Below are 14,897 nucleotides of genomic sequence, written 5' to 3'. Positions count from 1 at the left end.
TGAAGCAAAGCTTGCTTTTTTGCAGATAACAATAGGGATACACACTGGAGAGGTAGTTACAGGTGTCATAGGACAGCGGATGCCTCGATACTGTCTTTTTGGAAATACTGTCAACCTCACAAGCCGAACAGAAACCACAGGAGAAAAGGGAAAAATAAATGTGTCTGAATATACATACAGGTGAGAGAAAATGTCTTGGTATTGACTGATTTGCAAAGAAAATGTGTCTTTGCATGTGGTTTAATTCTCTAAGAGATTTTATTGCTTTAACAGAGTTATCACCACCACTCTTCCCTACCACTTGTAGAATTGTTTATTTTTTATTTGAGAAGATTGTGCATTATTTCCATTTTATATGATTTCACATCATCTTAGGAAATCCTGATATGATCATTGTTTCTAAAACTTCGAGTTACCTTTCAGTACAACTTCAGCATTTGTTCTTGCCGTCTCAGTTTATAACATGGTACATGTCACCTTCTCCATAAAACTTTTGTATGCTTCTCTCTCTACTCCCCTTCCCTTGTCTTTTAGATGTCTTATGTCTCCAGAAAATTCAGATCCACAATTCCATTTGGAGCACAGAGGCCCAGTGTCCATGAAGGGCAAAAAAGAACCAATGCAAGTTTGGTTTCTATCCAGAAAAAATACAGGAACAGAGGTATGAATAATCAAAGTGTAATTTGTGTACTTAAGACACAGTATAAGTATGGAAAACTAAAGCGTAATTACTGAAAATGTATTTCATTTGAAAAGAATTCTTGCTAACAGAAATTAACTTTTAAGTAAAGCAGGGGAAATAACTGAACGTTAATGAGCCAGTTACAATGATAAGTACTTTTTAGGGGATACTTTAGTGACTTTTGTCCTCTAATGAAATGAACTCAACGGACTGGATTGAGAAGGCCGCTTTTTTCTTGCTGTTGTGGTTGTTTTGCTCTCCCTCTGTAGTCTGACTCAAAGGTAAGTGGGCTGTGAGGGGCTCCCCTGACCCTTTTCCTCAGCTCTCTAAGTTGGCTCTGAGATCACCAGCATCGTTAAATAAGGGCTGCAGTTCATGGGAGGTTTCCTAACCATGAAGCTTAAGATCCTTTTAAGGGCCAGGCTATCTTTCTATGGAGTGATTGGGGAATTTTGGAAATCTTAGTCCCTCATGTGTGTTTCTCCTAGATAGATGAGTGATTTTTAACTTGCTAGAATCCAATTACTTCCTTATGGAAGATTTAAGTTCTTTCTAGTACCGTGGTTATACTCCAGGCAGAGCCTATGTGCTGGAATGGACTTCAGAACAGTGGCACATCCAAAGTGGAATCACACCTCTCATAGAGGCCTTGCACACACTGAGATCATGGCTAGCCTCTTCCTAGCCTTTTGTAAAGTGTGGCATCAGAAGGAGGTTTGATACTTTGTTACCCTGTTGATGTGTTGTTTCTTCATGGGGGATAAGACTACATGCTCATATCTCTCTTTTGGTATGTATACATTCTCTAAAAATGCTTTTAAAGCATAGCAGCTTCTAAAGGGAATAGAATACCAGGGTTGGAAATATTTATCTTCTTTCACCTGGTTTAACAGTAAATCATTTTCCTATGAGGTGGAAATGCTTATTGATGTTCTTCTGATAAACTAAACCATAACTACCTCAAAGATTGGTCATCTTAGTCGTGTGGCCCTGTTTTCCCCAGAATTATGGTGGGAATGATTTACAGAAACGGTAGATGTGAACGTGGATCACACTCTCATAAAGAGAAAAATATATTTAATTGATTTTATAAACTTCACTATCACTGTAAATCAATCCCTCTTTTCTTCTGACTTTTTAAGGAAACAAAGCAGGATGATGACTGAATCTTGGATTATGGGGTGAAGAGGAGCGCAGACTAAGTTCCAGTTTTCTCCTGACACATGCCAAGCCCAGGAGCAGTTCTTCCCTATGGATACAGATTTTCTTTCGTCCTTGTCAATTGCCCCAAGCCTTTCTTCTAGGTATATCTCTCATTATCCATTATTCAACTTTAGCTCTGCTTTTTATTATTTTTTTTAGGCTTTAATATATTATCTAAAGTTTGACTTTTGATGTGGATGATGTGAGCTTCATGTGTCTTAAAATCTACTACAAGCATTACCTAGCATGGTGATCTGCAAGTAGTGGGCACCCAAGGAATATTTGTTGAATTTAGTTAAATGAAACTGAACAGTATTTGACCATGTGTATATTTATATCATGGTCTACCAAATCTTTTTAGTGCTCCATATATATGTATATGTATATTTTAATAACTATAATATGTAATAAAGTTGATATCATGTTGGTGTATATCATTATAGAAATCATTTTCTAAAGGAGTGAATTCTAAGTTTTAGGGGGAAAATGCAATTTATTTTCAGACTCCCAAAGTAAGAATTAATATATCATGCTAAGAAAATAGTGACTATTTTGAAGTATGCTACTTTCCTTTTGGAAATATAGAATACCCGTTTCTGTTATTAAAGTATTTGGTTACTAATTCAAATCATGTGACAATTATAATTCTTCTAAAATGCTATCATTTGTAACTGTATCCCCTGTATTAAATCTCATTAACCACAGGCGGCTGTTACAGAAAGCTACATTGTTTCACATTGAGCTGTTACATTAGTTCAGGCTAAATGTTGGGAGCTCCAACCACATACAAGAATAAATCTGGAAACATGCTGCTGGGATACTGCTGTTAGAGCCCTTCTTGGTTTTGTATTCCCAGAAATGAGCTCCCTTTCCTTAGCTTAGAAGAATGTGATTATATCCAGGACATCATGTTCAGAAAATTTTAGTTTAATTTCAGCACAGAATGCATTACTATTGGAATAATTGGCCTCTAGTTCTTAAATGTCTCTGATAACTTATTAATATCTATGTTTATAAAATAGAGTGCAACTACTTTTGTGTAAAAATGTTTGCCTTTAAATTTAGTATTTCATATCAGCACCTCGATATATGTATAAATGTTCCATGTTAATGTGTAAAAGAATCTGTAATAAATTATTTTTTTCACTTGTCTCTATACACTTTTTATTTCAATAAAAATGATATTACCATTGTTTTTCATTTTATTAATGCCACTATTTTGTAAATACATTTTATAATTTTGCCTATTTGCTACCATTATAAATTTTCACTGACTCCTCATAGACAGCATATTCTTAAATGCTATATTTCTTTTTAATACCAACAAAGTGACAGGAAATAAAGACTGGACATGGAAGGGGAAACAGGTAAATATGGAATGTCATCAGCTTACTTAAAGAGCTCTGAATCATTTAGGGATGATAGACATGTATACAAGTAATGAAAATATGTGATATTCATAATGAAGACATATATTCAAATACAGAAATAATACTTAGAGAAAGAGTAACTTGAGAGAAAAGGGGTGAAATGGGGATAGTTATTATGCCTATTTTGGGGGGAGATTTAGGAATACTCAGAAACTACAATGACACTGACATCTTCCCAGAATCCTACATATTATTTATTTAGCATCTACTTTTGGTCAGCACTGCTCAAGATGTTTGAGATGTGTCATTGAACAAAACATCTCTGCGTTTGAATACCTCATATTCCAATTTTTACATCTTGCATTTTTTAAATATCGACTTTATGCTGCCAACACTGTCCTAAGTCCAGACACTCATCATGTGTAACCTGAACAATTGCAAGATCTTCCCTATAAATTTGGCTACTTCCTATCTTTGCCAGCCACCTCCATTCCACACTCAAATTGCTGGCAGAGTGGTCTTTTACAAATCCAAATTGCTCTCCTGCCTACCATCACTTAAATGCTACTCATTGTCTGTACACCTTAGCAAAGCATGCAAACGTTGTCACCTTAACCAGCCTTATCTGCTAATTGTTACCTTTGTTAATTCTATGCTTTGCTCTGTCTGAATACCCTCTACCCACACCCTGCTGCAAACTCATTTCTTGCTAAGACTCAGCTCAATATCCTCTTATTGGAAATGTCCCTGTTAGGCAAGTTTAGCTTCCCCTATTGTCCCAGGATCTTTACAATGGTTCACACATAATCTGTTTATATATAAGATTCCTTATTAGGCTTTAAGTTTCTTATGACTAAAATAGTTCCTCTTCCCCAGATATTCCTTGAACCTTCCACAAAATAGTCACTTGACAAATATTTGTTGAACAAAGGAATGGAGGGAGCAGCCTCTTTGAGCAGTGGGGCTAGAAGCCAGATTTGAAGGGAATGAGGAATAATAAATGAGACTGTAGAAAAGAGGAGGCACAAAAATGGCACTGCTAAATTTGTGCTTAGAGAAAATCATGCTGACATTGGTGCAGGGGTTGATTTAGAGGGAAAGAGCCTGGTTTAAGGGTGGCATTAGGGGGCTACTGTACTTCATGCATAGGCTTGCTTTAAAGTGATGGCAGGACAGGAGGCTAATTGAAGAGCAGTCAAGATTCACATTAAAAGTGCATAATAATGCACAGGCCAAAGGGGATGAGAAGAAGGTTAGGGCCAAGTAGAAAGCTTCTGGCTTGCTTAGTGGGTAGTTTATGATTCCATTACATGTGGTGGAGGATATAGAAAGGTAACTGACCTTAGAGGAAAGGCGTCTAATATTAGGCATGGCTTTGAAACTCTGACAAACACATTTTTAAAAAACAATTAGTTTCAAGTAGCATTAATGTGTGGAGAGAATAGAACTTCGATTTTTCAAGTTGGGCCAAACTGCTTTGAATTTCCAAACAACCTGTTACTAGCTCTATGATATTGGTAAAGTCATTTAAACTTTGTGTAACCTGGTTAGGTCATTGTAAAAACAGAGATTATAATAACCACTCACTAGAGTTGTTGGCAGATCTAATTGAAATACGAAGAAATCAGAGGAGGTGGAACTTTGGCTTGCCATTTCAGGAAGACTAAAAGGTAATCTAAGAAATGCAAATTTACAAATCACTGGAAACAGATATTGTTATAGTTGAATCATGGAAAGCACATATCATGAAAAAACAGGAGGGTCAACAAGAAAAATCAATGAACACATTTATCTTTGCCAATTATTGAAACAAACCCAATGAAAACCACGAAAAAATTAGAACCAAATGTTGTGAAATGATAACAGTTTATCAGTCTGAACCGAATTGTTTTAAACTTTAACAATTAAATACCAATTTAAACATGTATATTTTTAATTATATAAGTTATATATTTATGTATTTATTATATAGTATATATTTATTATATTGTAGATTATATACATTATATGTATTTCAGTACTAATTCACTATTTCATTTGGTTTAAATCTGTATTTGATTCACCAAATGATATGTTCTATTTCCTTTGTCATTGAAGGGAAAAATAATTTACTTACCTCCCTCGTAGGTTTCTGTCTTTCTTTCTTTCTTTTTTTGTACCACCCTCACTAATGGTTTATAGAACCTCTAGAGGGCAGCAGAGAATGCTGTTTGTAATTGAAATCCGAAAAAGAACGGAAAGGACACAGATTCTCTCACGGGAGAGAGTTCATCTTGTCTCCCAACTGTCACTTCCTGTGTGCAACCTTGAATTCACTCCTTCTACTCTTTCTCAAGTTCAAAGGAATATAATAAAAATAATTATTTCTACTCATTATGACCATTCGTATAGCATGAAATCTATCCACACGTATCTTGTTCTGAAATGTCATCCAAGTATTTCCTGCTAATTCTGCAGGAAGGTAAAACATTTGCTAAAACAAGCAATTTATAATAGGAACAATAGTTTTGTACAATATTTTTATGAGCAAACTAAGTTGCTTGTAGTTCATGTTAAAAGTTATTAAATACGAATAGCATACTATATACTTATAAGGATAAAATTGGAAAAAAAAAGTATTTTACATTGATAAAAATGCTTTTGTGATTCTTCCTTGCTACTTATACCATATCAGAGAGGAGAAATATAGTGCAAATTAATAAAACAAAATTTAACAAAAAACAAAACACTGTACAGAGAATCAAGAGCCCAAGTCGAATTCTGGTAAGGAAATATTGCGGCCTTTACAAATCACTTAACTTTACAACTCAGTTACCTCATCTGAAAAAAAGGAGCTGGTTAAGGTGATATCCAAAGCAAATTATTGCTCCAAAATTCCATCATTTTGTTGGTAAGAATTCCAGGGTTTCTGTGTCAGAATATTTCTAACCAAAGCAACTCCATCTTTACAGAGGCGTGGGTAAAATGAGGCTGAGACCTGCTGGGCTGCATTCCCAGGACATTGGGCATTCTTAGTCACAGAATGTCTACAGTGAAGGGAATAGGTTAATAATGTTTACCGAAGAGACCCAGGACTTAACAGACCCAGGAAATGTCCAGGTGTCCCAATATCTTAGGAACAAATGTATTCTTAATCTAAGAATATATCTTACTTTAAAGATAATAATGCAGATTCTTGTAGAACAGTAGTTAAGCACATACTCAGCTGATAAAACACCACACAGTAAAGAAGCAGGCCGAACCCTACCAAAACCAAGATGGCAGTGAAAGCCCCCTCTGGTCATCTTCACTGCTCATTATATGCCAATTATAATAAATTAACAGCTCAAAAGATGTTCCCACTAGCCCCATGGCAGTTTACAAATGCCATGGCATCATCAGAAGTTACTCTATCTTGTCTGAAAGGGGGAGTAACTCTCAGTCCTTGGAATTCTCCACTCCTTTCCTGGAAAACTCATGACTATTCCACCCCTTGTTTAACATTTAATCAAGAAATAACCATATGTTTACTCAGTCCAGCAGTCATGCCACTGCTGTGGAGTAGCCATTCTTTTACTCCTTTACTTTCTTAATAAACTTGTTTTCAATGTACTCTGTGGACTCGCCTCAGATTCTTTCTTGGACAATATCCAAGAACTCTCTCTTATGGTCTGGTTCACTACCCTTTTCCAGTAACTCTTGTGCTAGGACTTTGGCCTGAACCTTTTGGGAATACAATCTGAAGTTCCGACAATCTAGTAGTGTTGAGTAGATCAACTGAAAGACTGGAAAGCTAACTTCCAAGAAATAAACAAATCTGAGGTAAACACCTGGTGAGGACTTTTGAATCCAAGCTAAAATCAAAATGACTAAGGTCCTGATTAGTGTATGAGAGTATTAATGTATGTATTTCTACTAAAAGTGTGCCCTATAATATTTAATTACATTAGCTAAATTTAAGTGTTTAATAAATAGTCACATTTTTGATGACCTGAAAACAAGGAGAGAATATATGTCTCTATTTCAATTATATGTCTTCACACAATTGCTGTAGTACAGTCTATCCCAAATAGGACTTAAATATAGGAGCCGGGCATGGTGGCTCACATCTGTAAACCAGCACTTTAGGAGGCCAAGGCAGGTGAATCACTTGAGGTCGGGAGTTTGAGATCAGCCTAGCCAACATGGTGAAAACCTGTCTCTACTGAAAATACAAAAATTAGCTGGGTGTTGTGGTGGGCACCTGTAATCCCAGATACTCGGGAGGCTGAGGCAGGAGAATCAATCAAGCCTGGGAGGCGGAGGTGCAGTGAGCCGAGATCACCACTGCACCCCAGCCTGGGTGTCAGAGCAAGAATCTGTCTCCAAAAAAAAAAATACAGATAGGAAGTGTCAGTGAGTATTACATATAGGTTGGGGTTTTTAAAATGTTATTGTTATGAAATATATTTCTCAATTATGTAAAGTAGGGACCACAGTTGCCTACCAAACAGTTTTAGATCATTAGGGGAAAAGGAGTCACATAAAAATAAAGTATTAACTTGGAAAACACTTTTAAACTGTTGTAAATACTGCCCTTTTTGTGGTTTTCTGCATCACATGAATAAATTCCAATATATTAATAATTTTTATCTACCCATGAATATAATACCATCACATCATTCTGGACAAAAACAGCACTTAATCTGATACTGTGACTACATATAGTTTTGGATGTACTAGTACAAATAATGAAATCAAAGACATTTTGTTTATTTTTATGTAAGAATCATTACAGTCTAAGGCAGGCATGAGTGAAACCAGCCACTGGGTCCTCTGCTCCCGGGCAACTGGGCTCTGAAGAGGAGGGGTCAGGGGAGTCTCTGAGAAGTTTGTGTCTTGGAATCTGAGACAAGGTGAGGGCAGGACCTAAAGAAAATACAAGTCTCAGGAAGTATGTAGATTTCAAATTGATCTGACAAAAAAACCCTAGTGGTCTATCCAAAGAAGCCAGTAGCCAGAAGAAGGATTACAGAAGGAAGCATTTTGAAGTTAATTGGGTCTGGCATTGAAAGCCTTTTGCACAGCGCTAGTTCATGTGTGCAGTCATGCTTTTGGCACCTGTTTAATAATTGTATATCCTCAATTGTAAGTATTGGACAGGATATTGAATAATGTGTAGTTGCAGTTCCTTAATATATTAGTATAACTATTTTTTCCTCTAAAGCACAGTGTTTTTAAGTCTGTTTAGAAAACTGCCAAGTGTGGTGGCTCATGCCTGTAATCCTAGCACTTTGGGAGGCGGAGGCAGGTGGATCACAAGGTCAGGAGGTTGAGACCAGCCTGACCAACACGGTGAAACCCCGTTTACACTAAAAATACAAAAATTAGCCAAACGTGGTGGCATATGCCTGTAATCCAAGCTACTCAGGAGGCTGAGGCAGGAGAATCTCTTGAACCCCGGACATGGAGATTGCAGTGAGCTGAGATCATGCCACTGCATTCCAGCCTGGGTGACAGAGCGAGACTCCATCTCAAAAAATAAAAAATAAAAAATAAAAACAAAAAAACTGCAAGGGTTGTGTCTAACAGTATGGTCTAATGGGAATACAATGTGAGACCCAAATATAAGTCACATATGACATGTGGATTTTTAAATTTAAAAATTTCTAGGAGCCACGCTTCAAAAAGTAGAAAGAAACCAGTGAAATTGACTTTAATAATATGCTCATTTAACCCAGTATAAGCAAAATATTATCATTTCAACGTGTAATAAATTTAAAATCATTAATTAATATTTAAAATCAGTGTGTATTTTAAAATCAGTGTGTATTTTAAAATCAGTGTGTATTTATACACTTTAAAATCAGTGTGTATTTTACATTTTGCAGACCAGACACATTTCAAGTGCTCAGTGGTCTCATGAAGCCAGTGGCAATCATATTGGACAGAGCAGGTCTAGATATGCAGGTTATTGATTGGATCTTTCATCCAAAACAATCATCTTAGATACTTGATTGTTTTGTTTCCTTCTTACCAGAAAATTGGATCAATCTTGTTATTTATAAAAACAAAACAAATAGCTAAGGAGTTGAAGTGGTCATTAAATTCAGGAAAAAGAGTATAGGCAGGTTTATAGTTTTTCTTCTGATTTATAAGATACAGTTTTGAATAGATATTTCTTTTGAACTTTAACATTCTATATAATACAACATAATATAAATGGTGATAAAAAGAGTAATAAAGGAAAATGAGTTCTATATAAGGTATTTCTTGAATAACATTTACAGAAAAGAAAGTGTACTATTTTATAAGTTGTACTATTTTATAAGTTGCTAACATGAGCAACTTCACGATTTGAGATGATTAAGGATCTTACATTTTCACCTGACAATTCTTTTGCAGTCTTTTAATAAGAAGCAATTATAAAGCACTAAGAAGTACCTATTATCTTTTGACAAAGTTAAGGCTCTTCATAAAAATCTAGTTCATCAGTCAGTTACCACCCACATCATATTTCTTTTTTTCATTTATATTCCTGTTAAAGGTTGTTCTTTCCCTGTCAACCCAACTTGCTCTTTTTGCACTTGACAGTAATATTACCAAAGTATCAACTGAAAGAGAATTATGCAAAAAATGACTACCAAAAGGTTTGTACCCTTGAATACACATGAACAATTTTTACTTGATTCGTGCTCAGTGAAGTGTATCAGAACGTTCAGGACCCTTCAGACCTCAGGAGGAACAAATGTTCCTGTCACACTGACCATATGTCCTTTTGTGAATTTACCAAAAGTTCTTCCTGATTCATGAACGTTTGAAATTCAAAATTCATTGTATACAGCTTGTTGGATTTCTTGATACGTAAAGCACTTTCAAAAAGAGTTCTTTTAAAGATAGTGTTAATACTATAATAAAAGTTTTAAATTTTGTTTTTTAAAAGTATATTTCTTTAAATATTGTGCTGTATTACAACTGACCATCAAACAACAGAGACGAGAGTTCAGTGATGAACAGATCCCTGCTGCCCCTCAGGCTCACAACTACCAGCATGGCAATCAGGGAGCAATCCCACAGTCACTACAAGTTCAACAGTGATTTGAACATTTTACGTGTTTAATCCTTGTAGCAGTTTATTAAGTATATACTCTTATTATCAACCCCATTTTACTCATGAGGAAACTGGAGCACATAAAGTTTGGGGAACTGCCCAAATGTTAAACAGTGAGTGGGTAAAGCCAGTATCCATACCCAGACAAATGGATTCCAGAACCCAAGCTTCCAACCAGGATGCTCTGATGCATCTCACAACACAATAAACAAGTGGCTGGCAAGCGGTGTACATCTGTTGGGAGTTTTAACACCAGGTGAGTGTGTGCCAGGTAACAAAGTTCTAGTCAGGCAAACAGGCAAGGAGTGTGAAGAAGATATGGCAGGTGGTATTGACCTTAAACTTTACGAGTAACTCTGAAGAACAGGAGGTGGAAAGCTGGGGCACAAGCAGTGGGGGCTGAAGCAGGAGGGAGAACATGTTCCACTAAAGATGGATCACAAGACAGCAATGATAAAGGCTAGACCAGGAGAATCCATATGCTGTGCAGGAGGAAAGTCATCTTGATACTTATTTGCCCCTCTATGTATAAAAGGTTTACATTCTGCTGCCTGAAACCCAGATTGGTTCTAGAGTTTTCAGATGTGGGAACTGAGGAACTCCAACAGCAAACCCTGATGAGCTGTACAAGTAGGGAAAGAATGTCCTTGACTGTATCCTTCCATTAAGGCATCTGCTAAGAGAGCAGGCTTGCTGGATGTGGAGGGAATCCTCCATGAAAGTAGACAGGCTTAGTCTTCCTCACTCTGCCACCATGACTAGCATCTTAATCTTATTTGTATGGGCTTCTGACAAGGGAAATGTGGGGCAGGGAGGGGGTTCTTTCTAAGCCTTATAACAGGTTCTTCCAGAAACATAGAAGACATTTTTCAGCTTTCCCAATCTAAGTTAGGTCCGTGCTTCCATGGTATCTGAATTGCTATTCTTCTCTCTTACAATTTTAATGATTTACTACTGTCTTCTTGTCAAATAGACTGTGGGAGAAATCAGGTCAGAGACTGCACATCCCCTCATGAGCCCCAGCAGCCAGTTCCAGAGACTTGTCACACAGCAGGGATTCAAAATTGTCAGGAGTCCTTCCTCCAAATACTGGAGAACAGCTGGTGAGGAAGAATGGCATTTGTACAATTTGTAAAGTATCTGTGTTTTCCACTTGATGGTCTGTTTTTTACATTGGCTCTAGATTTATTTACTGGAATGGTCTTCCCATCACATATATGTACACACCCATGGCTGATATCATGTTGTAGTTTTTAACAGAGCATTGTTGAACATTTGACGGATAATATCAGAAGGGAATAGTTGCTCAGAATATAAAACACTCAAGATTAAAAATTCTTCTGCCTGTAATCCCAGCACTTTGGGAGGCCGAGGTGGGCAAATCACAAGGTCAAGAAATGGAGGCCATCCTGGCCAACATGGTGAAACCCCATCTCTACTAAAAATGCAAAAATTAGCTGGGCATGGTGGATGGTGCCTGCAGTCCCAACTACTTGAGAAGTTGAGGCAGGAGAATCGCTTGAACCCAGGAGGCAGAGGTTGTAGTGAGCTGAGATCATGCCACTGCATTCCAGCCTGGGAACAGAGCACAGTCTCAAAAATAAAAAATAAAAAATAAAAAAATTATTCTTCCTTCTCAAGTTTCTAAATTCCCCTGGCTATATTCAATCACATGGCATCCCAGTGCCATCCAAAGGACGCCTCATTGAGGAACCTTTTCTATCTTCACTCTTCACCAAGTCCCAGTGCCTCTAAATCTCTCTTGGCCTACCTAGAGGTATCGTCAGTTTTCTTGCATTATTGATGTCTAGAACTTATCACAACTTATTATGAAGTTAAGGGAATAATTTTTAAATTGTTAGCAATTCTCATTACTATCACATAATAAAACATTGTTGATATATGTGAAGACATCCCAGCATTCAAGCATAATGTATGCACTTTCTTCTAAATGGTGCCATATAAAAGAACCATTTTTTTTTTTGCCAAAAGCAGATATTTGCCAAAAGCAACAACCACTCTAAGTGGAAAGAAAAAGTACCTTGCCCCTCTGGTTTTCACTTAGTAATTTAGGAATTACACATTATTTATATGGGATTGTATATGTTTATCCACATTTTAATGACTAGATTTAAATTGATTTTAAATTACTATGAATTTATTATGTTAATCATTAAAACATCATTACATCATTAAAAAATCATTTAGAAAGTTTTGCTCCTTTTAAAACTAAAGCATGAATTAAGCTGAATAACAACAAAAAAGTATCAATATTTTACCATCACTAACACCACTGAATAATACTGTTTTCATGACCAAAAATTACCATTTTTCCAAGCATAAGTTATTTATGCTGCCAAATTATACTAAAAACAAATATCAAATGTCACCAAAATATAAAATCTTCATACTTTTTCTATATCAGATGGCAAGAGAAGAAAGAACCTGATTTGCTCAGTGATTCATATGAATCTGATTTGAGCAGTAAAATTAATAATGACAGTATTGGATTATAGCCCATATAATTAAGAACACTTCCTGAACTCATAATTATGTAAGTAAATGACTGAAATAATAAATAAATGAGGGAAAAAGGTCAACTCTTCATTACAGAATGATTTCAATAAAAATAATTATGAACAGAGCAGTACTTGGGGTGAGGGAAGGACAGAATTTGGAGAGTTGGAGTAATGGATCTAAAATGGAGTGAAATTAATCAACAGGTACCTAGAACGAAACTATCGTATATCTTTGTGAGATTCCCTTTACCATAAAAAGTGGTTTGTGTACTTAAAAATGGTTCTCTGTTACACCATCCTTAGTATAATAGAAAAGTTTTGTTTTTTGTTTTTTTTTTTTCTCAGAGTATTCTTAGGGAATAACCCCATGCTTATAGTTACAGTATTTTCCCTAGTTTATATATTTTTTTGTAAAAGATTACACAGGATTGAGTCTTTTTTCACTCAATATCATAGTTAAGTATTTTTCCACATCTTAAGAGTTTTCATAGAGTGAGTACATAATGTTCACATAAAATTTCATCCTGTAGCTGGACCATGATTTTCTCAACCATTTTAGAATAGCCAGACATCGACACTCAGAAGCTGAGGATGGATTGGGTAGTGAGGCACAGCCCAGTTTTCTTGTGCATTTCAGTTGCCTACATAGTACAGCCCTAATACACTGAAGCAAGACCTACTAGTTCATTCAGCACATATTAATTGAGCTCCCACAATGTGCTAGACTCTAGTCTAAGAGCATGGGTTAGACTGATGGTAAACAAAGCTCCTTGCCCTTACAGGGGCTTACCTTCTAGCAGAGGGGGAAGAAAATACACCATAAATGTATTAGGTTGGGTCAAAAGTAATTGTGTTTTTGACATTAAAAGTAAGTTGCACCAACCTAATAATATAACGGTAAATTAAATGATAGAGGATGATGTATTCTATGGGGAAAAATTTAAGCACAGAGGAAGGGAGATCAGGAGTGCAAGGAATCGGTGAGGCTACTTGCAATTTGGGAATTAGGAGTTGGGAATGGCCTCAATGAAGGGTGAAGGTGATGAGTGAGCAAACACTGGAATGCTGTGAGGTAGGTATTTGACAGAAAAGAAGCTCAGGGAGAGACTGCCAGTATTTGGGCTCATGACAGGTTCAAGTTGCTTGTGTTCAAGAAACCAAAAGGAGAGTGTACCAGGAGCAACCAAGCCTTTTAGTACCTATGAGTTTAATTATAAGAAAGAAAATATATGTCCCAGGGAAGCTGAGACAGTTCATAATTATCCCTCAATCCAATGTAATAGGGAGATAGTTGAAATATCCTGCATGCATTGCTATTCTCACTCATGAAATCTTTTTATGCCTTTTGCAGTTGTCTGCTCCCTGCTTCCTGGTAATGGTTTTTGATGACTATGCATTATTTCATCATATAGCTTATCCACAATTTTTTCATAACTCTTCTTTTGTTGGATATTTGGATTAATTCCAATTTTCAATTATTATAAGCAATGCTACAGTGATATCCTTGCTTATATAAATTATTTTTAAAGAATATAAAAATAATAACTGGCCAGATGTGATGACTCATGCCTGTAATCCTAGCAATTTGGAAGGCTGGGGCAGAGGGTTGATTGAGCCCACAAGTTCAAGGCTGCGGTGAGCTAGTGAGCTATGATCACACCACTGCACTCCAGCCTGGCTGACAGAAAGAGACTCTGTCTCTAAATAAAACCAAAAACTCTCTTTGCAGTTGACAAGTTGACAATACAGGAAAATGGACATACTCCTAAACTACTAATTTGTTTTTAACTGTGTGAAGAGTAATTTGGAAATACATAAAAAACAGGTTAAATATTATCAAGAAATCCTTGAAATTTGTTCTCTGAAAATAATATGAAATGGACAAAACATTTTGTGATTAAGAATGTTCATTGAAGTATGATTTGTAATGATTAAAAATGAAAACAGGCCGGGGCGGTGGCTCAAGCCTGTAATCCCAGCACTTTGGGAGGCCGAGACGGGCGGATCACGAGGTCAGGAGATCGAGACCATCCTGGTCTACATGGTGAAACCCC

The 14,897-nt window shown here is 36.4% G+C and overlaps 1 protein-coding gene across 7 annotated transcripts in view; it reads left to right on the top strand.

The window, feature by feature from the left end:
- Positions 1-3,077, top strand: part of GUCY1B3 (guanylate cyclase 1, soluble, beta 3) — a 48,545-nt gene extending 45,468 nt beyond the window's left edge. For all 7 annotated transcript variants that reach the window (XM_011959735.1, XM_011959734.1, XM_011959731.1 and 4 more), the window contains 3 exons: positions 26-180; positions 535-661; positions 1,825-3,077. In XM_011959735.1, coding sequence (XP_011815125.1) covers positions 26-180; positions 535-661; positions 1,825-1,848 — 306 coding nt within the window. In that variant the 3' untranslated portion in view covers positions 1,849-3,077. The remainder of the gene's footprint in view (positions 1-25; positions 181-534; positions 662-1,824) is intronic.
- The last annotated feature ends 11,820 nt before the right edge of the window (positions 3,078-14,897 follow it).

The sequence above is a fragment of the Colobus angolensis genome, unplaced genomic scaffold, assembly GCF_000951035.1.
Source record: "Colobus angolensis palliatus isolate OR3802 unplaced genomic scaffold, Cang.pa_1.0 Scaffold5, whole genome shotgun sequence".
Lineage (NCBI taxonomy): Eukaryota > Metazoa > Chordata > Mammalia > Primates > Cercopithecidae > Colobus > Colobus angolensis.
The sequence above is the reverse complement of the archived record's forward strand: the minus strand, read 5'-3'. Positions and strand labels throughout refer to the sequence as shown.